This window comes from Polypterus senegalus, chromosome 1 (assembly GCF_016835505.1).
Source record: "Polypterus senegalus isolate Bchr_013 chromosome 1, ASM1683550v1, whole genome shotgun sequence".
Classification (NCBI taxonomy): Eukaryota; Metazoa; Chordata; class Cladistia; order Polypteriformes; family Polypteridae; genus Polypterus; species Polypterus senegalus.
In genome coordinates this window covers 80,651,789-80,677,245 of record NC_053154.1, presented here as the reverse complement: position 1 = coordinate 80,677,245, position 25,457 = coordinate 80,651,789, and the positions used below count along the sequence as shown (strand labels likewise).

General features: G+C 37.0%; 1 protein-coding gene across 4 annotated transcripts in view; it reads right to left on the bottom strand.

Moving 5' to 3' along the window:
• Window positions 1-25,457, bottom strand: part of ubap2l (ubiquitin associated protein 2-like) — a 230,061-nt gene that overhangs the window by 185,496 nt on the left and 19,108 nt on the right. For all 4 annotated transcript variants that reach the window (XM_039751895.1, XM_039751904.1, XM_039751923.1 and 1 more), the window contains 2 exons: window positions 16,297-16,407; window positions 4,787-4,955 (listed from right to left, as the gene is read on the bottom strand). In XM_039751895.1, coding sequence (XP_039607829.1) covers window positions 4,787-4,955; window positions 16,297-16,407 — 280 coding nt within the window. The remainder of the gene's footprint in view (window positions 1-4,786; window positions 4,956-16,296; window positions 16,408-25,457) is intronic.

Here is a 25,457-nt window from a genome sequence, read left to right as displayed (position 1 = left end):
CCGTCTGTAGCAGTTAACAATTGTCGACGTACTGACACGACTCCATGCATCCTTCTCCATGTGCAAACTGTCAAGTGGTGTGGGTTTTGGGAGTGGGGGGGGGTATGAACAGGCACAAAAGCTGCATTGCAGCTAGGCGGAGATTGCAACTAATCGAATTGCAGGTAAGTGGAGTTGACTGTATTTTGAAGGAAACCATCTTCATTCTTTATACCACAGGGCATAATTTAATAAAAAAAAAGCTGTTAAAAACATGGGTAAGATTTTAGGTAGTGTGTGTCAGCAGAGGACAATGCAAACAGCTTAACTTAGACAAAGGTGTACCGAATTTGTTGGAGAGCCTTAAAAATACCACTCAAACTTGATAAGGCTCTGTAAATTCCAATTTTAATCTTATTAAAATAAAAAATACTCGCATATGGCAGAGAGGACGGGAAATAGTTACTATTTGTGCACTCATGCACTTACATTCACTGCTGTAAAAGGACAAACCAATAGCCGCCTGTTTTCTAAAACCCATTTATCCAGAGCAGAGCTGAAACACACATAAAAGTGAGAACCAAAAAACAACAGAGTGGATTTTATCATGATACTTAACCAAATAACAGTCTCTACTAAATTTTGTATTAATACATACAGCAATTTACATGTTGAGGCACATATACAGACAGGTCTCAAGTTATAGCAATATCAACTTTCTACCCATTATGTAGATACAATTAGGCATATAGAAGTATTTCATGTTTCCTCCTGCAAAAACTGAATTTATAATCTATTTCATCTTACAACTTCCATTTTTAACTTATGAAGAAAAGTAGTTCTTGACACAGACTTGCATGTAGCAGCTGTCACAATGCTGAGGAACAGTATAGTATACCTTTTAGTCACCATCTACAAAAATTGTATGCGTTTGTGTGAACTTATCACAAAATGCAACTACCTACATGTGCGCCCATGCGAATAAACTTATCCATCCATCCTCTTTCGCTTATCCGAGATCGGGTCATGGGGGCAGCAGCATGAGCAGAGATGCCCAGACTTCCCTCTCCTCTGCCACTTCTAGCTCTTCCGGGGGAATCCCGAGGCGTTCCCAGGCCAGCCGGGATACATACTCCCTCCAGTGTGTCCAGAGTCTTTTTCTCGGGGCCTCCTCCCGGATGGATGTGCCCGGAAAACACCTCACCAGGGAGGCGTCCTGGAGACATCCTTATCAGTTGCCCGAACCACCTCATCTGACTCCTCTCGATGCGAAGCAGCAGCGGCTCTACTCTGAGCCTCTCCCGGAACACTGAGCTTCTCACTCCATCTTTAAGGGAAAGCTCAGACACCTTGCGGAGGAAACTCATTTCAGCCGCTTGTATTCGCAATCTTTCTTTCAGTCACTACCCATAGCTAGTAAAATTACTGGTAAATTGAGAGCTTTGCCTTACAGCTCAGCTCCTTTTTCACCACGGCAGACCGATGCAAAGGCCGCAACACTGTTGATCTCACGCTCCATTCGGGTCTCCCTTCCCATGGGCTCACCACCTATGGGAGGGGCCAAGGAGGTCGGGTGCAGTGCAAGTTGGGTGGTGGTCGAAGGCGGGGACCTTGGCGGTCCGATCCTCGGCTACAGAAGCTGGCTCTTGGGACAAATAAACTTAAGACACTGGTAAAAAGCTGTCCATTTATCAAAACAGAATGCACAGCTTGCACTATCCAACAAGTACAAGTCTATGAGAGTAAAGCTGTTGGGGAGGGAAAGAGACTAAGTGATTCATGCTATTATGTCTTTTCCTACTCCATGACGAATTGATCATTATAAAAAACAAAAAATTGCTGGATGTTTAAGGTCAATAGATTTCACATACAGAATCTGCGGTTCAAACTTTATATCAAAAAACACTAAAAACAGAGTAACCGATTCACAAAAATGAAGAAACTTTAAAATTTATTTATACAACTAGCAAAACATTATGCACTGCTGCCGATTTTCCCATTCAGGAACCGTGCATTAAAAATAGTTACAAATGTCCTCAGGAAGTAAATTCATTCATAACACGAAGCCCACTTGTACTTCACACAGAAAGATGAAGCTGCAGGCAAGAATAAAGTCATTTCTAAGTTTAAGCAAAAGGATTTAAAACTTAACACTAATGGAATATGTTTTGGAATTTCTCACACAGTTTCTATAAACTTAAGAACACCAAAAATATACCGAAAATGACCCTGTACATTTGTCACTAGGAGAAATTTAAAATATTTGGCAATTAAGTTGATGCCTTGGTAAAGGTATTAACAATACTGTTTTAACGTGGTGCTTGTATTGCTCTAGAATAATGGACAAAAGGTAGTTGTCTATTTAATGCTTGGCAATAACAATCATAGCCTCTAATTAAAAGTAATGTGAATTGAAAAAAAAAAAAGAAAAATCAATCCTGTAATGCAATTTCTTTTGTTCTTTCATTATAATAAAAACTAGCCAACCCGCGACGTACCATATGCTGCATAATCAGGCCGGTTTTTTATGATTTTTAAGCACAGGGAGAAAATTAACATTTGAAAAATCGGTAATATAATAAATCAGCAAGAAAAGCAACATTGTAACAAAGGACGGAACGAACCAACACACAATCGTCCGTGACTGAAAACTGGTGGACTGCCATCGCTCATGTGCCCACCTCCAACTCGTCACTTGAGTTGTTGTTGTCTTTGCACAGTCCAGATGCACCTGTGACTCACTTAGACTTTCCGTGTTCCTGCAGGAGCATCTAGGAAGACGCACGTTTGTCGCGGATGCGAAATTGCTGTATGTAGCGTGTAAAACAGTTTGCTATGGTGCAAGTAGTCATGCGTCGTAACCGAAAACTCGGTTTTTAAAGACTGCTTACTTCATTGTGTTTTAACCTCAGTTGTAAAGGATTGTTTTAAGGACCCCATGGGACACCCCTCGCAAACCATTTTACACGCTGCATATGGCAATTCACCTCAAGCGTGGCTCCTTCCTGCGTGCGCTATAGGTGTCTTACTTGTTGGCGGCTTAGTGAATCCACGCCCCTTCCGGCGTGCTTTCCATGGTTGTCTTGCCTTGGTGAATTTTATATATTTTAGATTACTGGTAATTAGCTACATTTTCTTGTTTTTCCCAGCTGCTACAAAAATCGTTTAGATATTCAAAAAAGATTTTACTATCCCTGAGCTCAACTGGAAAACCAGAGAAAACCAGTATTGTCTCTTTGCTTAGAACTACTTGACAGTGGCAAGAGGCAATTATTAAACCACATTAAGCAGAAAACACAAACTGCAAGATGAATACATTCAGTTCGGTAGAAGCCTAAAGTCAATTTTTTTTTGACTTGATATTCTCTCACTAATCAGTTCACCACAGTCTTAATATCATAAGCCAATTTTAATTTCCTATACAAAGTCTTTTTAAACGCTAAGGATATTCAAAAACAGAATATTTTTAAAAACAGCAATCATTACTCTTATCTTTATAAATGAATAAAGATCATAATGAAGAAAATCAATCCCAAAAACAAACATACATGTTCATATTCAGAAGTCTAGTTATCATCCTTAACACTTGCACCAAAATATTAAGGGAAAACTCCAGGTAAAGACCAAAACTGTAAACTCTACTTTAAATCTTATAGCTAAATGAGTGTTCTGCAGTGATCTCTTTTTCCTTATTAATAAAATAAAGGCCATTCATATTGTCCGAGCTTTATGTTGTTTTTGTCTGTGGGAAAACAACCAAAAACATCTGATATTAACTCTGGATTCTCTTGCATACACTTTCCCCCCTTAATAGCTACTGGAGAAGCTAAAAGGGTCTACTGTTATGCAGTACATTAAAATAAGTTGTTACCTGAAAATAGCAAATGTCATAATTACGTTTCTTGACTGACATTCTTATAAGTTGTACATGTGAAAAATATATTTGATATATTTAAATGTAGCAAATTTAAAAAGGACAAAATATTAATAAAGAGAACTGCATCTCATTTCAATTCACTGCTTCGAACAGTGTTATATTCACAAAAGGCAAAACATTTTACTCAAAAAATGTAACAATCCTATTGGTCAAGAGTAATAGAATTCACCCATGCTTTGCACCCATTTTTATCAAAATAAAAAAAATCAAGCGTATAAAATTTCATTCAAATCTGATTCAAAGAAGCCACCTGTTGCTGATAACATCAAAAACGTGGTACAGTGCTGCGAAAAAGTATTTGCAATTCACTTAAAAACTGCATTTTGTTTACTTGGATCATCTTTGTCTAATATTTAAATTTGTTTGAGAATCTGAAACATTTAAGTGTGGCAAACATGCAAAAAAAAAAAAAAAATCAGGAAGGGGCAAATACTTTTCCACAGCACTGTATGTGCTGGAATAACAAGTTAGATCCATTGAGGCCCCACCTAGAAGGACTTAAGATCTGCCCCTAATGTCTTGGTGCCAGGTATAACAGGACACCTTCATCCATGCCTCATCTGATCACAGCGACTCTGGTGGCACTAGGCAGACCAGCACAACATTAGGCAGATGATTTCAATTTTGTGTCTGACCAATGTACAGGGTGATGTGTTGTCAACCAACACACAAAAATCTGAACTTAAATAGCAAATGGGCCTTGTGCAGTAAAGAATTGCTACTTTTTCATTTTGTTGTGAAATCTGGATAAAACCCTAGAAATGACTGCTTAAAAGTGTGAACAAAAATCAGTATCTATAAATTATTCCATTAAGGGAATGCTTGATATACAACCATCTACATAAAAAAGGAAATGAAAAAAATTCTCACATTCTCGACCACGGCTAGATCCCCTTCCTCTTCGAGGTAGTGGTCCTCGCCGACGATTGAGGTCCCGTTCTCTTTCTCGATTTTCTTTACCTTCTTCATTAGACTCTGACTGTCCACTCTCCTTCTGACCTGATACACCTTTCTTCTTTCCAACCATTTCCCAAGAGTCCTGGAGAATATTACTCAGATGTTAGAAAAGTATCAAAGAATGTAAAATTATAGCGTCAATGACAGAAAGAATATACACTTCTTAGAGGCAGAGTTTTACAGAAAAAGATAGTATCTGAAACTGGGAAATTAAAAGCAAAGGTAAAATGTGGCAAAAGGACACGGTTCACAAGATAACTGGAAAAGCACATGATCAGCAACATTGAATAATCTTTTCTCTGTTGCAGATGATACCAGTATTTTAGTCCAGATGGAATTTGACACATTGACTAGCTGGAGTGGCCAAAGAGAGCTTTAATTCTTTCCTCAATAAAACTTTATTCCTGTACCAACAAAAGTACACTGTGTCAGCAACTACAGTGATGAGACTTTAATAACAGATTACAGGTGGGGCACATTAAACATAGTACTAAGATACAAATCACAGTATTCCAAGCAGTGTATGTATTAATGAAACCTTAAAAATGGCCAACTACAGAGCCCAATGGGGTGCTTTTTACCCAAGGAAGAGGAAAATTCTCAAAGCACTGATAAGACTGTTATAAATGATGCTTGAGGACTGAACAGTCAAGAGTGCATACTCAGAAAGATATTTAACATACAAGATGACCAGAGTGGAGGAGACTCATCAAGGCTGCTAAACCTTCACAAACATATAACAGCAATGAAGGAAAAAAAATGCAGACCTAAACTGGCGAGATGTATATCACAAATAATCTCTCTGAGCTATTAACAAAGATAGAGAATTGTTTTCTATATACTTATTAAACCTTGTCATAGCAATATATCACCATTCAGAAGTGTCTTGTGATATTTTATCCTGTCCATCCTGCTAGATAGTACTGCAAAACTAGTACCTTCTCCAACTTGTTTGCAATTAACCCAACCATCAGCTGCATCTGAAAGGAGTTTGCTATGCTATCATTATTGGCCGATAATACTCTAGAGGAAATGAATGGCAAAGGAGTGTATTTGAACTCCTTAGAACTCTTCACTCGGATAACAAAATTGCTTAAAAGACTGAATCGTTTCCCCATCCTTCTCCACCTTAACATCTTGCTATTTCCCAGATTTCTATGTACAAGTTCCATGGCCATTCCACGACTCACATACTTTATTGTTCTGCTCTTTATTCTTTATTTCTATACAATCTTAACCGTATTATTAAACTAAAACTTACTTACAAAGAGGTCTTTGCCCTATTTCACTCAAGTTAGGCAAACGATTCAGTCATTTGACAGATTACCGTTTTGCTTTTACTGTAAATTTACATGTGCAAGTAAGTTGAAAACCACTACTGCTGAGCTATACTTAGTTTGTACACCTCTATAGCTGTCAAGCAAGTCACAAACCCTGTGATGTCTGTAGAAAAAAAAAAACAAATTTTAAACTTGCCTACTCCCAGGGACAGCAATAAATGTAGGAAAGTGAATGATTTTCACATGGTTAATTATCGATTTCGCCTTCGGCAAGGTCAGGTAATTAAAGAGTTTGGTAATGTTACTTTATTTTGCTTACCTATTTCTGTAGGAGGCATTCTCCAGAAGTTAGACTTGTGTCAAGGTAACTGAAGCACTCATTTTAAGAAACAAAATAACTTATTGATAAACACAAGAATTATAGAAATATGATAACTGCATACAGGTAAAATTTCATTACCGTGAATACTGAAGTAATGAAATTCAGAATAATGAATACTTTGAGGGCCTGGACAAACATTCATACAACATCATGTTAAATAAATCTTGTTTTAACAAAATGTAAATCTCCGTATAACCAACTTTTTTTCAACCAAAAAAGGCCACTGAAGATGATAATGTGAAGCAAAAAAATACTTAATTCCACTTCTACACTCAGAGCAGAGTCTCAGGAACTATGTAACAGGTTGTCTCAAACAGAGAGACAGCCTGCTGCAAAATTTCCGGTCTTGAGCACTCTTGGCAAGCATGTAAGCACAATATCAAATCAATGTTATAGTTAAAAAACTAAAATCAAAACTGAAACTATTAATAAAAAATATTTTCGTAAACTGAAATAATTAACAAAACTAAAAAAACTAAACAAAAAACTATCAAAGTAGCAGCAAAGACTAACTGAAATAAAATTTACTAAAAAATCTTAAGTTTTCATTTTTGAAATGTTCATACCATTTGTCTAACTCTTGTAAGTTTTAAATCAAAGTCGTCCACCATGAGTCGCATTCATTTATTCATCCAGTGAACAGTGGCAGATAGAGGGAGGCTGTTCACACAGCATTTTGTGGTGAAAGGGCAACCTGAATACCGGCACTTAAAACGTGCTACAGTTACTGTGCGAGAATAGTGACAGTTCTTCAGGAGATGACATTGACAGCATGAAAGATTCTGGTTCAAGTGGAGGTGCAGCATACCAAGGCGATTTTGCTTAGAATGTGCTATTTCACTGCATCTCCAGGGCTCAAGAGATAAGTATTACACCGTGTTCCAAATTATGCAAATATTTTTCTCTGATTTTCCTAAATAGTCCATGCAAGTGGCAGTCAGCATAATTTTTGAGTCATCAACCATTAGAGTATAATTTGAATGTTACTGAACAAATCTAATAACAGTATGTTTTTCAAAAATGAAACTTAAAATGCACTGTTCCAAATTATTACGCACAACAGAGTTTCAAAACATTTTATAGGTTGTAAAGAACTGAAAATGGTCATTTGTTGAATTTGCGGTATTAGGAGGTCATATTTATATGAAATCAAAAGCTATTTCAATCAAACCCATCTTAACAGGTCAAGTTACATGTTAACATAGGATCTCTTACTTGATAGCAACTTCACAATTCTTGCACCCATTGAAGAGGTTCTGCTTGAATTTCTTTGCAGGATTTCATAATAGCCTCCTAGAGCTGCTGTTTGGCTGTAAACTGCCTCCCACCCTCATAGATCTTATGCTTGAGGATGCTCCAAAGGTTCTCAATAGGATTGAGGTTAGGGGAGGATGGGAGCCACACCATGAGTTTCTCTACTTTTATGCCGATAGCAGCTAATGATGCAGAGGTATTCCTTGCAGCATGAGATGGTGCATTGTCATGCATGAAGATGATTTTGTTACGGAAAGCACTTTTTGTACCATGGAAGAAAGTGGTCAGTCAGAAATTCCACATACTTTTCCAGAGGTAATTTTCACACCTTCAGGGACCAACTCTCTCCCCATGATTCTGGCCCAAAACATGACTCTGCCACCTCCTTGCTGACGTCGCAGGCTTGTTGGGACATGGTGGCCGTCTACCAACCATCCACCACTCCATCCATCGTTGCAAGGCACTCATCTGTAAACAAGACTGCTTGAAAATTAGTCTTTATGTAGTTCTTGGCCCACTGCAGCCGTTTCTGCTTGTGAGCAGAAACAATCCTCTGGAGGATCCTGCTCCTTGATGTTCACGGGACTCCACAGGCACCAGCAGCTTCAAATACCTGTTTGTTGGTTTGTAATGACATTTTAGCAGCTGCTCTCTTAATCCGATGTATTTGTCTAGCAGAAACCTTCCTCATTTTGCCTTTATCTGCACGAACCCATGTGTGCTCCGAGTCGGCCACAAATCTTTTAACAGTACAATGATCACTCTTAAGTTTTCGTGAAATATCTAAGGTTTGCATACCTTGTCCAAGGCATTCAACTATTTCACGCTTGTCGGCAGCAGAGAGATCCTTTCTTTTCCATATTGCCTGATAATGGTGGTCTGCCTAATAATGTGGAACATCCTTAAGTAGTTTTTCCTTTAATTGGGCTCACCAGGCAAACTAATTATCACAAGTGTCCGAGATTGATTTCAGTGATCAAAAGAGCCCTGAGACACAATACCATCCATGAGCTTAATTGAAAAACAAAAATTTAATCTTTGACACTTAAATACAATTTACATAATTTGGAACGCGGTGTAGATACAGATAATGCCTTATAGAATTTCAGTCTGTTTATTAATGACGGCATGTTAGCTGTAATTCTGACTAAGCCGAAGATGCAATATGTACACATCAACTAATACAGCAGCCCATACTAAGCTAAATCCCAGGCTGCATGAATCTGATGTCAGTTATGATGAGCTGCAGCATTTCTTTCGCTTCTTGTATATCAACATGTAATTCAAACATCTGAAGTTGGAATGGGCTGGTCAACAAAAACCTTTACCATATGGACAGAAAAATCATGAGTAACGTTTCAGTTTATTTCTCCGGTGACTGCATTTTGTTGACAATAATTCAGCTGCCACTTTGCACAGGAGAAATCCTTTTGAAAATGAAACTGCACTGATCGAGAGACTAACGGTCAACATACAAGATCAGAATATTGTTACTGACCAATCACTTTTGCTTTAAAAAGGTCATTTAACAATGAAGCAATAAAAACCTTGTAAAATTCCTCAGTTGGCAATGTCTCTGCTGAACTGCAAGTAGGAAGGTAAAGAGATTCTGCGAACTGCTGAAAAACTGAACATACTGATGTATTTTAATATTTATTCTGATTAATGTCTCTTTTTTAGTTTACATTCACAGCTTAATACCCGATTTTGTGAAAATAATCCAGAAGCAGAATTGTTTTAAATATTTGCCCCCTTCATTCAATTTTTCTCTCCCTCTCAAAAAAGATAGTTGAAATATCATATTCTTTTTGTTCTTAATATCAGCCATATCTTACATATTGCATAAAAGGGATTTTGCCTGCTTTGCATCCAAAGCTGCTGGGACAGGCATCAGGTTTCCTGCAATCCTGCTCTGGATAAGCAGTTTTAGAAAATGCATATATTGTTCCTAATCTCAGATGCTGTCATTCTGTGTCAGTGCTCACTCCTATTACCTGCTCTTACTCTGCTCATTAAGGGTTTACTGTTCTTATGCATGGGCTTTTCAAGTCTCTTTGCCCCTAACATTCACACTACATGCTTGATTTTCTTCGTTTCCCTCAGTAGATCCACTTGGTGTCTGCACACTGATTCAAGCCTAAGACCCCCAATTCTTCCTAAGCCCACATTGCCATAGGTGGCAAAATTCAGTCTATAAATTTTCTGTGCCCAAGATGGAATCAGAGATGAATATGGCTGGTAGAAAATATAGCCTAGTATGGGAGAGTTTAGATTGCAATATTGAAGCTAGGCCATTATAAGCACATTGTCTTGGAGCAGAATATGTTGTGTGCTGTAGACAGAGTAAAAAAAAAACCCTCAAACTTTAAAATTCACCTAAATTTCATTACAAATTATCCCATAAAGATGACTTCATGGCAAGAAAAGGAAAAGATGAAAATTGCCAACAGTCGGGGCACATTTGTACAGCACAAATGACATACAAAATATTAAAAAATTACAAAATATAAAACTGATCATTTTCAGTATCTGATTTTGATTATGCGTGTTTTTATCAGGCAAAAACAAAACCAGATAGTAAACCATGTAGCGTAGTAAGCTTCCACTAACATTAAACTCTTATTATATCCAAACCCATTTAAGTGTACAATTTTGTCTTATTACATCCAAACCCATTTAAGAGTGTGACACAAAACTAAACTCCATAGTACAGGGGTCCTCAATCACAGTTCTGGAGGGCCACAGAGGCTGCAGGTTTTTGTTCTAACCGGTTGCTTAATTAGAAAGCAATTCTTGCCAGTAATTTAATTTCATGGCTTGTTAGTGCTTTAACTCTACTATGTTACATAATTCTTATATCCTAGATTTTCTTACCCTTTCTAAGGATATCATCCAAATGATCCGAAAGCTGGATGAGTAACTCTGTGTCCTCCACTTTTTTCTCTTCACTTTCCTTCCAAGTATTTAATTAAACCCAATAGTGCATGATAAATACACACAGGTGTAAATGGTAAGCTAAATTGAGAATGCTGGTCTCTTATGTCATTTGCATGTTATTGCTAATTAGGAGTAATTAAAAACCAAGAACGCAGTTGTTTAAGACTAAAATAAGCAATAAAAGTTTAAAATCTTAGTGTGAGACAACTAAAATGAAGCAGAAGTGTTCCTTGAGCAATAAGTGCACCTTATTAAGCAACTGGGTTGGAGCAAAAACCTACAGCCACTGTGGCCCTACAGGACCGTGATTGAGGACAGCTCTTTAACCATACTATAATAACTAAAACCGAAACCAATAGATAAAATAAAATAGAAAATGTCTTTGTGAAATAAAAACTGAATTAAAACTAAAATGCATGAAGGAAAACTAAAACTAAACTGAATTTCCAAGCCAGAAAAAATATAGAAATAAAAACAAATATAAAAAGACAAAACCATAATAGCCTTTTATCAAACATATAGCCAAATTTTCAGTCAGTGCTCCACCAGGTGTCCATGTGGGTAGTTGCGTTGTGTACGGATAACGTACTGTTCAGAGTTTAAGAGTTCTCAAAATTCTTTCAGGTGAACAAAAAAAAAAAAAAAAAAGAAAAAATGCTTAAGTTTATGCAGAAAGTTTAACAATCCTGGAAAAGTATTGCAGAATGAAGAAAAATGACGTGGCAAAAGCATTTTGGAATTGGGCCTTCATCATCTAAAGAGTCACAATTTTCATTCTGTATTTTCATACCTGTATTTCTATTTAAAAAAAATTAAATCTAGAGTCTCATTTTCAAATAAAATAATTTTACAGTTTGAGGGCCATTTTTATATGGTTATTGTCATGCTTGGCTCAAAGAGTTGCACAAGAAACAGGAAGGCAAGCCTAGGTTTCCAAGGAAAATAAGTACTTTATTACTGTATGGAGAAGGTAGGTACAGTCTTAAGACTTCATTCAGAATGGTAGCGGTTACTAGATCTTCAGATTAGAAGAACACCAGCAGCTCAGAATCACCACTGTGGCAGATGTGGTCTGGAGAAGGCGCATTACGAGAGTGTGATGAGGAGCAGATCAAAGCCTGGTGTTAAATGTTAAACGCTAAGCAACAAGCACGGTAAGCAGTAACCCTAATTCTGCAGAGGACAACCAATTGCTTTGCTCCTGGTTTACTCTTTACCAGATGCAGTAGATCAGGTACAAAGCTGTCCTTGCACTGCTGCTGTTAAACATGGTGAACCACTAGCGCCACTAGTCACAATACTTTATGTATTTTCTCCACATTCGTTATAATAGATTTCCATTATTACAAAAAGTTTTGTCCCATCAGTTGTTATAACAGGATTCCACTTGTATATATTAACACAGAAGACACTGTTTACTAACTATTCAGAGTTTAAATTTATTGCGACACAGATACAAGTTTTACTATACTACATCGCAAAGGGAATGTCTGATAGCGTGCTATTGCTGCTAACAAGTTTGTTAGAGGTTAAACAAGTTTTCCCAATTTGGTTGTAATTAATGTGAAAACCAGTGTTGCAGCAGGTGTAAGAAACTATGTTTTGGATTGTTCTACCTCATTCCTGACCTCTACAGTCCCAATTTTTGAATACTTTAATAGCAAGAACTGCCAGCCCTTTACAAAAAATAGTAAAAAGCAAGCCACAGAAGAAATTGGATAGTGGAAAACGTAGCTAAATGAATGCTGATGCTGTCAAAATTGCATGGAGAGACTTTTTGAATAGGTAATTAATATTCCCATAATCTATTCTTTGTAGCAGACAATGAGAATTTTGTTTAAGTGTACTAAACCTTCATCTGCCCTTTACTGGACAGGAGTGGAACAGGGAATGGTTCCCTGCCGCAGTAAGCCAATTTGCTTCAGGATACGAAACACCGTCCATCCAGAGATGTGCACCACTGCCCTAAAACAGTGGTTACTTATGTGTGGGAATCATTAGTTTAAGTCCAGCCATTTACCTTGAACCCTCTGCCTCACATTATTTGGTACAAACAATCTCTGTGTAACACACCATTCCCTGAAACTCAATTGCATTCAGTGAAAATCCCAGAGGGCAATCAATTTCTAAGATACTCATACCACCACACATGGAATGACAATACCAGTTTAAAAAAAAAAAAAAATTGGTCAAACAATTTTTAATTCACTTGACCAGATCTGCATGATGCCTAGATTTCTTTTTCTCTATTATATCCAAAAATATCCATACCTACATAAACACACTGTGCTTTATCATTATACAAGCTGTGTAAGCCCATAATGTAAAAAGCACAGGGTCCTAGAAACTACTGAAATAGTCCAAAAAAAAAAAAAAATGAAATGTAGAGAATTGAAAGGAACTACTCTGGGCATCTCTCTCCTAGGAGGTTTCAGTTTGCAGACATGCTCGCATCATTTGTGCATTAGCAGCTAAGCGACCGTCTTTCCTAGGAGGTTTCGTTTTGATGACATGCTTGCCTCACTTATGTGTTAGCAGCGGGAGGAAAAGTAAAATGGATACCGTTTTTCTGATGTTAGGAGCTAAGCGACTTTTTCTTTTGAGGTTTCATTTTGTGGATGTGCTGGCCCCGTTTGCGATATTAGCAGCTAAGAGTGTTTTCCATTTCCTCGGAGGTGGTGCCCTTAACCCAGCTCCACGTCTTAGTTCCGTGTTGAACAGCCACACACTTCCACGCGTAGATGTTTACATATGATGAATGATCATAGATTTACTTCAGCTTTTTTGACACGGACAAACAGAACACACTTTAATGTGCTTTTGCTTTGACATCTCTGCAAAGTGGTGTAAAATTAATTACAAATACAAAATAAAATAACTCAATGCATATCCACCCATGGAAGTAATTACAGCCTTGTGCGTGAGGATAGGTCTATCAGCTTTGCACATTTGAATATTGCCATTTTTTCTCTCAATTCTTTGCAAAATTGCTCAAGCTCAGAGAATCATAAGAGAATAGCATTTTTCAAGCCCCACCACAAATTCTAAACTGGACCAACGTCTGGACTGTGACTCCAGGATATTAACACTGCGGGGTTTTTAAACCTTTCCCATGTAGCTCTGGCTTTATGCACAAGGTTTCCTGGAAAACAAATCATTTTATACTCTATCCTCAAAATACTTCCACTGTCTAATAAAAATCCCCACAGCATGATGCCAACACCAACATACTTCACAGGTGGGATGGTAATATGAATGGTTTGGCTTATGCCAAAAATGTTTAGAATGATGGCCAAAAAGCTGGATTTTGGTCTCACTAGGCCACAGAACCTTCTTCCAGCTGACTTCAAAGACCCCCAATGTGCCTTCTGCCAAACTCCACCTAAGTAGTCACGGGACTATTTTTTTTTTCTCAAAAAGTGTAGCTCTCTTTGCCACTCTCCCATAAAGATCTGACTGGTGAAGCACAAAGGTAGAAGCAGTAGTACGAAGTCTATACAATTTCAGCCATTTCTTCTAATAATTCTTTCCCAAGAGTTACAGGTGTCTTGGTGGTCTCCCTCAATAGTGTTTGTTTTCTTCACAGTAACTCAGCTTTTGTGGATGGCCTGCACCAGGCAGATTTACAGCTCTGTCATATTCTTTCAACTTCTAAAGGATTCATTTAACTGTATTCCAAAGGATACTCAGTGACTTGAATATTTTCTTGTATCCATCCTGATTTGTGCTTTTCAATCACATTTTCACAGAGCTGTTTGGAGTTTGTCTTCATTGTATAGTTAAGCTATGATACTAACTCACTACAAACTGGACCTTTCAGGTCTGGGTGCATTTATTATACAGTGGGCTAAAACCCATTGTCTACATAAAGTGACCTCAATTTAATTAAACAACTGTTAATTGTCACTGGGGAAGCCAGTTGGTTCTAAGAGGTAAAAATGTATGAAATCGATTACTTTGTGCCTTGTATTTGTAATTTAGATTAATTTTCAGACTCAAGTTTTCATTTTGACAGTTTTGAATCCATTGTGATTCAATGCTATATAATAAAATTAACTATACATATATAGTATATTTGTATATGTTTATTACAGAGGATGAATGTAAAACCACTGCTCATTTATCTGGATATGTATGGTGTTGTATTAAGAGGAAATTTATCTGGCAATCATTCTAACTCCCTTATTTAAATGATCAAGTTGAAAAACTACAATTGATAGATGATTGATCATAACATCATAATTTCAATCGTGCACAAAACCAAACCAAATCCATAAATGGACAAAAACCATTTAGATTTTTTTTTTGCCTCTTAAAAAAAAAAAAAATGGAGCAGGATTCTTATACCTTTTAATGTGATACTGCTATAGCACTTTGCTTTTTCTTGCATGATCAGTTGGGTTCCCAATCTTGAACCATTACACATTCCCCAGGCCTTCATTCACACTAGCTGTTCCTGAATTTGCTTTTTTTTGCTCCATCGTATACACCTTGTAACTTCTCACTCACATACCATAGGTTGAGATCTACTGCTCTAGACACATTATTCCTCAAGCAAAGATCGATGCAGGAGTTTCACTGTCAAGGACAGAGGAGTAGAGTCAATACAATTAAGAATCAAAGTACAGAAAACGAAAAGAAAAAAAACAAACATTTTTTTGAAGATGAACATCCCATCCGAATACAGACATCAGCATGGCAGATGTAGTAGTAGAGTGATGTACAGGGTTGGTCATTTATGGATGTAGAAAGAGAAGTGAAGCCAAATGACACCTTTCATTGGCTATCTGAGTATACAAGCTTCTGAGACACAGTAAAGTAACCCTGCAAATTGTAATCTACTAAGTTAATAAATGATGTTAGCATGGCAGGAGCAAGTGTTGAAACAGTTCTGGATACTCTATAAAATGTTGAGAATGACAGAGCAAGACAGTTCTAGATTGATCTTTGCAGCAATTTGGTAAAGTATTCTAATTTTGCAGCCTCTGTCACAAAAGAGAATGTGGCAAGATATTACACCACCATGAACTGGGTGTACCGTGTACTTACTCTAAGTGAGAAAGTGGTAATTAAGTGGTGACTGTCAACTTCCTGAGCAAAATACAGTATTTGCTCCACCTATGTATAATACTCCTTTATGTACCACTTTGCAAGGCAAAAGGGAAACCATATTTCTTAACCAAGGTTACTGACAGATGTTACCTACTTACCATCCATACAAGTTACATTACTGTAGTTAAGCATATGTATGTAACTGGGGCCAGTAACATGAAGGCAGAGTCACATTTGCTGAATATTCAAAACTTATCATAAAGTACATCATTTCTTCATTAAACAAAAGTACTACTGTACAAGGTGGACAAGTTTAAATAAAACTTATTTTTGTACAGTGCTCTTCACTGAGCATAGGCAAAGATGGCTGTGAACTAATTCTCAGGTAAAATGTAAGCATAGATTGCAAGGATTGACCTGAATATGCTTGTTACCATAACACTCCTTCAGGTTACAGCAAAAACTCAAAAATGGTCAGAACAAACATTTCATTACTTTAAAAACTAATCCTTTCCTACCGTGTCAGGGTTCCCCTCCAGCAATACGTTGATGGCTCTGTTCACATCTCCATTGCAGTCATGCAGAGCAATCATACATTCATCCTGGTTCTTTCCTGTGACTTCAATTAGCTTTCAGAAAGGGGAGAGAGAGAGAGAGAAAAGATCACAGGAAAATGTAAAAACTCTGAAGATTCTTACATTAGTTCACCATGTAATCAGTGCCTTAATACAAGATACGCAACACATTTTTAAGCAATACACCCGAAATCATAACCAAAATCCCCATTTCTTATATCACCAAAGAACTGGAATAAACCAAATCTCATCTTACTCTTAAAAACCAAAGTTTGTTTAGGTTCCAAATCTTTCCTGGAGTCAGTTCTCCATTCAATAAAGCACTCACGAGTTATAAAACATTGTGTTTAACACAGTTCTAAAGGATTTACTTGGTTTATGCTAGTACTGGGCAAAATTGACAAAATTCAATATCACAATATATACCTAATCCCAATATTTATCAACAATTAAATATACTCTGTTAGAGAATAATGTGCCTCCAAAGCACCAGTGCTCGATGTCAACAAGGTTTATTACAAACTTTACACAGTATTTCAAACTTTAACCAGACCAAAAAAAAATAAAAATTATCTAGGAAAATGTGATTTTACTTACTGTATTATGAACTGTGCTTTTAAAGCAATCTTAATATTTGCAGACATTATAATAAAACTCACCAAATTACATTATAATTAACTTTCTGGACACTACGTAAAACTGTACATAGCTGCTAAAAAAAATGCTTTCTCAAATAGATACTTCACTTTACCGACTAAGGATTTCAATTATGTAATAAGTATGGACAAAACAATATACAAAATGAAAAACAGAATAGCTCAAATAAAAGTTACTCAAGATTGGCTATTCACAAAGTGTGAATTCTAATTGTAGTGCAGAGGTAGAGATCATGTGATCTTATTAACTTAGTACTGTATAATAAGAAACAGCACAGGTTGCAAGATAGAAGGACAAGCTTATCTACAGTCTCAGGCTTGAGTGAGGCTTTATGCGAAGAAATAATGCTTCCACCTGTGCTAAATAAATGCTTATTCAGATGGTGGTACTAGCTTCAGGAATACATTTCTTTTTAAGGTGACACATTCAAGGTAAATTGTTTTTCCACCTTTGTGGAAGGTCACACTTGCTGTATGCATCAGTCATCTGCATGCAGCTTTGCACCTCTTTTTCAGTCTGCTGGCAAGACCAATTCCTAAGCTCTTTGTAGTTTTCTTACCCCTGTAATATATAGAATTTTTCAGGAAACACTCTTACATACCTGGGCTTTTAAAAAACTCCATATACTGGTACTCCTCACTTTATGACCTATTTGTTTAACGACCACTCGTACTTACGACCAGAGTTTCGACCTGCAATTCGGGGAATCCCCTTTCTCAGCTTGAGTGTCGGCCAGTAGAGAATGGTGACATGCGCACCGAGCATACTATAGGCTTGCTATGCGTTTTTTCAGTCAGTTTCATTCCTACAAGCAGTCACTTTGTAATCTCGTTTTTTTTTTATATATTTGTAATCCCAAAATAGTACAGATATTGACGAAAAGAAAAAGTATGGCATCATCTGGAGAAATTAAAAAACGAAGGAAAGCTATCGACCTTGAAATGAAAATAAAAATCATACAAGACTACGAAGCTGGTAAAATGGTTAAAGAAATAGCATGTGACTTGAAACTGGCACATTCGACAATTTCAACGATTTTAAAGGATAAAGTTAGAGTGAAAGAGGCAGTGAAATCAGACAGGATTTAAAGCCATAATAACTAGGCAGTGAAAAGGTCTTGTTAAAGAGATGGAGAAATTATTGGCGATCTGGTTTGACAACCTGATGCAAAATAATATGCAGATAAGCCTTTTAATAATTCAAGCTAAGGCACGCAGTACCTTTGAGAATTTGAAGGGACATGAAGGTGAAAAATCGATAGAATCATATATAGCAAGCCATGGATGGTTTAAACGGTTTAGGCGGAGATTCAACGTGCATATTTGGAGAATCAGTGGTGAGGCGGCAAGCGCAGATGTAGAAGCAGCAGAAAAATTTGTTAGACGTATTGGATGGATTAATTAAAAAAGGCATACTGCCCGAAACAGATATTCAATGTGGATGAAACCGGGCTTTGGTGAAAAAAAAAAAAAATGCCTGAAAGGTCCTATATGCACAAAGCAGCTAAGGCAATGCCCGGTTTCAAAGCTTTTAAAAGACAGGATCACGTTGTTGGGAAGGAATGCCACTGGGTTCAAGTTAAAGCCTTTCCTGGTCTATCGCTCCAAAAACCCACATGCATTAAAAACAGTCTGCCCATTTACTATCGTGGAAATAAAAAGGCATGATAACACAAACTTTATTTTAAGATTGGTTTTTGAACTGCTTCATACCCACAGTCCATCATTATTGTTTGGAAATTGGAGGTCCTTTTAAAATTATTCTCCTGCTTGATAATGCTCCGGGCCACCCCCAGCATCTTGTTGATCTACACCCAGACGTAAAAGTAGTGCATCTTCCTAAAAACACAACTGCTGTCCCACAGCCAATGGATCAGGATGCTATAGCTACGTTCAAAGTGTTTTATTTACGCACATTTTTTTCCCAAGCTGTAGCAGCAATAGAAAATGTAGTAACCCTTCATGATTTTTGGAAATCGTACAGTATTTTAGATTGCACTAAAAACATGAAATCAGCTTGGGACAAAGTGACAGATAAGTGTATGCAAGGCATACGGAAAAAATGCATAAAAAGTTTTGATCATATATTCCCGGCGCAAGCTCCTCGCTTATCGACCAATTCGCTTAACGACGTAGTCATTGGAACGGAACTTGGTCGTAAAGTGAGGAGTACCTGTATACTGTACATACACACAGAGAAAATATAGAATCTAGCCACAAATCATAACTCTGCAAACATTTATTGAAACCTCTTCCTTAAACACTATACATTTTTGAAGTAATTTATAATTTCTACAAAACATAGAATTATAACAGACCAGTTACATTTTTGTGATCACTGCAACATGAGTTCTGGCAGCAATACTGAATATATGTAACACCCGTGTGTTGTCCACTTTTCCTTCTATAAGCAGCGGTTTCAGGTGATGCAGTTTGTGCAGTTTCACTCTGAGCAGCTGCTGCACCTCCTTGCCTCCTAATCCTCCTCCTGAACTGAGCACTGCCCTTCTACAAGTTCCTCCCCATAACATTCCTGATCTAAACATGTAAATGCCTACATATTCAGCAACAATATAGAAACAAATGTAACAAACATGTACATACAGTCACATCAAAAAGTTTGGGAACCCCTCTTAATTCTTTGGATTTTTGTTTATCATTTGCTGAGCTTTCAAAGTAGCAACTTCCTTTTAATATGACATGCCTTATGGAAACAGTAGTATTTCAGCAGTGACATTAAGTTTTTTGGATTAACAGAAAATATGCAATTTGCATCATAAAATTAGACAGGTACATAAATTTGGGCACCCCAACAGAGATATTACATCAATACTTAGTTGAGCCTCCATTTGCAAATATGACAGCCTCTAGACATCTCCTGTAGCCTTTGATGAGTGTCTGGATAATGGGGGTATTTCTGACCATTCTTTCATACAAACACGGAAAGCCAGCATCAAATCATCCCATAGATTTTCGATGATATTCAAGTCAGGGGACTTTGACGGCCATTCCAGAACATTGTACTTCTCCCTCTGCATAAATGTCTTTGTAGAATTCGAACTGTGTTTTGGGTCATTGTCTTGTTGGAATATCCAACCCCTGCGTAACTTCATTTTTGTGACTGATGCTTGATCATTATCCTGAAGAATTTGTTGATATTGGGTTGAATTCATCAGACCCCCGACTTTAACATGGGCCCCAGTCCCTGAACTAGCCACACAACCCCACAGCATGATGGAACCTCCACCAAATTTGACAGTAGGTGGCAGGCGTTTTTCTTGGAATGTGGCGTTCTTCCACCATGCAAAGCACTTTATGACCAAATGACTCAATTTTTGTCTCACCAGTCCAAAGCACTTTGTTCCAAAATGAATTTGATTTGTCTAAATTAGCATTTGAATATAACAAGCGACTGTTTGTGGTGCGAGTACAGAAAGGGCTTCTTTCTCATCACCCTGCCATACAGATGTTCTTTGGAGGTGATCTGTGGGTTGTCTGTAAGCATTCTCACAATCCTGCACATATGCCGCTCCCATATTTTTCTTGGGCTTGAAGACCTGGGTTTAACAGCAACTGTGCCTGTGGCATTCCATTTCCTGATTACATTCCTAACAGTTAAAACTGACAGTTTAAAGTCTAAGATGGCTTTTTGTAACCTTCCCTACACCAAGATACTGAAAAATCTTTGTTTTCAGATCTTTTGAGAGTTGCTTTGAGGATCCCAAGCTGTCACTCTTCAGAGGAGAGTCAAAAGGGAAGCACAACTTGCAACTGACCACCTTAAATACCTTTTCTCATGATTGGACACACCTGTCTATGAAGTGCAAGGCTTAACGAGCTCATCCAACCAATTTGGTGTTGCAAATAATCAGTACTGAGCAATTACATGCATTCAAATTAGCAAAATTACAAGGGTATCCAAATTTTTGCACAGCCAGATTTTCTCATTTGATTTAATTTCATGCAACTAAATACTGCTTCATTAAAAATCTCTGTTCGGAAAAAACACCCCAGTACTCAGATGTTCCTAGGAAATGAGACTTATCTTTTTTGTTGAAAGTAAATTATGCAGGCTGAGGGGGTTCCCAAACTTTTTCATATGACTGTATGTATACACACAAACTCCAAGAAAAAACACTGAGCGCCATTTTCAAATTCAGCTCTCAAAAATGTGCATATAAGAATACAGACACTTCATCATATAGAAATTTAAAATGATAATGTGCAGAGGCCATGCGTTTTTCGAAAGATATCTAATTGCTTTTCCCTTGCAAAGTGTTTTACTCCCCGATGTATGCAAGTACTAGTTTTTAATATTGTGCTTGGAGTATATGGTTTAGATGTGGATTGACCTCAGATTCATTCTGCACACAAAACAGCCAAATGATTTAATATAGGAATGGACTTTTCCCTGCGTTCTTCATACTTTTGAAGGAGCATTGCTCTGGTGAAGTAAATGTGATCTGACATTATAAAAGGGGTCTAGCATTTTGAATTAAGTTTTTAAATTTTTCTTCTTATGCCATACTAGCAAAATACCCGCAATGCACAATGGCGAAGTACTGCTTTAAAATTTTTATTAAGAAAAGTAAACCTTTTTAAACTGAGGGAAAAATATACCAATAATTATTTGTTAAGGATCTCTTTGCATACAACGCTTTTGAGTCAGTCATTCTCTCTCTCATAATAAATAAAATATTATATATATATATATATATATATATATATATATATATATATATATATATATATATATATATATATATATATATATACATACATACATATACATATATACACACATATATAAATTAGGGGTGGGACTCGAATAAAAATTATCTAATTAGAGGCTTTGTAATTAATTCATCTTGATTCATCGCATGTAATCGCACACGTATGTGTGTGTGTGTATATATACACTGTGTGCACAATTATTAGGCAAGTGAGTATTTTGACCATATCATCATTTTTAATGCGTATATTCCAACTCCAAGCTGTATTAACTTGAATGCTTATTGGATTTAAGCACGTCAGGTGATGTGTATTTGTGTAATGAGGGAGGGTGTGGCCTAAGGAGATCAACACCCTATATCAAGGTGTGCAGAATTATTAGGCAGCTAGTTTTCCTCGGGCAAAATGGGCCAAAAAGAGATTTAACTGACTCTGAAAAGTCAAAAATTGTAAAAAGTCTTTCAGAGGGATGCAGCACTTTTGGAATTGCTAAGATATTGGTGTGTGATCACAGAACCATCAAACATTTTGTTGCAAATAGTCAACAGGGTCGCAAGAAACGTGTTGAGAACAAAAGACGCAAATTAGCTGCCAAAGATTTGAGAAGAATCAAGCGTGAAGCTACCAGGAACCCATTATCCTCCAGTACTTTCATATTCCAGAGCTGCAACCTACCTGGAGTGCCCAGAAGTACAAGGTGTTCAGTGCTCAAAGACATGGCCAAGGTAAGGAGGGCTGAAACCCAACCACCACTGAACAAGAAACATAAGTTGAAACGTCAAAACTGGGCCAAGAAATATCTGAAGACAGATTTTTTTCAAAGGTTTTATGGACCGATGAGATGAGAGTGACTCTTGATGGACCAGATGGATGGACCTGTGGATCAGTAATGGGCACAGAGCTCCACTCCAACGTGGAGGTGGGGTGCTGGTATTTTTAAAGATGAGCTAGTTGGACCTTTTTGCATTGAAGATGAACTCAAAATCAACTCCCAAACCTACTGCCAGTTTTTCAAGACACTTTCTTCAAACAGTGATACAGGAAAAAGACCATGATTTTTATGCAGGCCAATGCTCCATCACTTGCATCGAAGTTCTCCACTGCGTGGCCAGCCAGTAAAGGCCTTAAAGATGAAGGAATAATGACATGGCCCCACTTCCTCATCTGACCTAAACCCTATCAAGAACTTGTGGGCACTTCTTAAACGCTAGATTTACGGGGGAGAAAAACAATACACCTCTCTGAAGAGTGTCTGGGAGGCTGTAGTCACTGCTCCACAAAAAGCTGATCGTCAACAGATCAAGAAACTGACAGACTCCATGAATGGAAAGGCTTATGACTGTTATTGGAAAGAAGGGTGGCTATATTGGTCATTGATTGATTGATTGATTTTTTTGAAATGTCAGAGATGTTTATTTGTAAATTTTGAGGTGTTTGTTTATTATTCTCACTATAACAGATGAAAATAAACAAGTGAGATGGGAAAATTTTCATTTTTCCTTTAGTTGCATAATAAATCTGCACACTAATAGTTGCCTAATAATTGTGCGCACATATGTATTCCCCTGATGATGTTCACACTCACATTTCCGTTGTGAAACATTCAGGTTTATTAACATTTTGGATTGACTGATAGCACTGTGTTTGTTCCATATTAAAATTAATCCTCAAAAATACAACTTGCCTAATAATTGTGCACACAGTGTATATGCCCTGTATGTCAATCATGTGGCAAATGCCATGGGGAGGCTATATGATAGACTTAACGTTTAAAAAAATTTTTTTTTTTAATGCAACGCGATCTACCTGCACTACCTTTGCAATCTACCGGTCGATCACAATCGACGCATTGGGCACCCCTACTCTAGGATCTCACTACCAGAAAATTTCCTGATAAAGGTTACAAATGTCTTCGCCTTGACTTTTATTAATATTGCTTGTCGATCACATTTAATATCCAGAGGATTTCAGACATTCACTTCAAGTAATATACAAAGACTGTCTATATAGTACAAGTATCACTAGCACTAGGTTGGGAAAGCATATCGCAGTTCCAAAATCTGTATCATTTGCTAGAAGCCCTCAATTTCAACAACAGCGTAAGGTGGGATCTCATCTTTACAGATAAAATCTACTATAGATTATTTTTTGGACAGAAGGCAAATTAAATGGATATTTGGAGCAAAACATGGTCTCCAGTACAGATTGTTTAGGCTCTTATTCGCTTAGACTTCGAATTACATTTAAGGATGACATGGGGATAAATGATATCTCATTTATGTTACAATAATACTTAACCTCTGATTTGCAAAGATTACATATGACTTTGCTTTTCATCCAGTTCTTTACCAACGCACTGTCTGAATCCTTTTTAACTCCACACATCTGATTTAGGTGTAGGCACTAATTTCATTTGAAAGCTCAAAATCTACACAGTAACTGAGCTGGCCAGAGATTCACAAGATTGATCTTGAGACTAAGAATCAATATCAAAATCATTTAAATGAAAAATAGATTAAATTGGAAAAATCAGTATTTTTACCTAGGCCGATCTCTCAACACAGCCATGAACTGGCAGTTGTTGGTTCATCAAAAAAAAAATCCTCAAATATGAATTCACTAAACAATTCAAAGTCAGTTAAAAGAATTTATGTATTTACTTGCACGAAAAAATATATTTCAGCCTGTTATTAGCCTTCAATTTAACTAAGTTTAGTTAAGTTTCTTAAGGCGCTTTTGAACAAAGGGCACCCTGAAATTCAAATGATAATGTTAAACTTTCAGGTGGCAAACTACACACTGTACATTTAACGTGTATCAAATGAAGATTTTCCAATTAATTTGAGAACTGGAAAAAGCACACTGGGGGATAGGAAAATATTGCAAATTGAATTTTGCCTATGCAGCAAACATTACACTACTTGACTAGGAATGGATGGTGAGCACGCTTGTATTAAGTATAGCAGCTCACATTTTTTATTAGAAAAAGAAATAATTTGAAATTGCTGCTTACTAAACAATTGTCTTTGCTTAACAGCCAAATTTGTCATTTTAATTGTAAGCTTGTAAAGGATGTTAGCCTTGAATCTTTAAGGCCCTATGATTTCCGCGAAGTAGAAAACACGGACAGAATCATGGAATTAATTTTAGATTTAAAAACAGAAATGTGCAGACTGAAGGAGATGACTGTTACAAAACTTCCCAACAAATTAAACAACTGAATAATCTGTAGTTCTATCATTTAGATACTATTTTCTAATTTGTTGTTTTTCAAGCAAAAGCAATTCTTCATAGAAATTCAGTTGTGCCTCTGTTTGTTTGCATGTTTCCTATATGTTTTCTCATTAAAGGCATGCAAATTAGCTAGCTGCAGGAGACAAATGTCGAAGTGAGCAGTATCAGATACACTATGTTGAAAAAACCAAGAAACACAAGCGTAACTGCAAAATTGAGGGCACAATATCCTGGCGACTTATAAATCTGGACAACTTTTTACAAGTTTTGCCAGCATACCATAGACTAACACGAAAAGAAACTTGCAATGACCACATGAAATCTAAAACCCATCTCAAGAAAAAGGAGAAATGAAGATCAAAAATGTGTTCCCCTTCAAGTAATAGGGGAAACAACAAAATTGTCAGATGCAAGACGCCAGTTTGTGAAGGACTTTGTAGTCATGCGAGTCACTGAAGTAGTTATTTATGACTCTCAAACTGG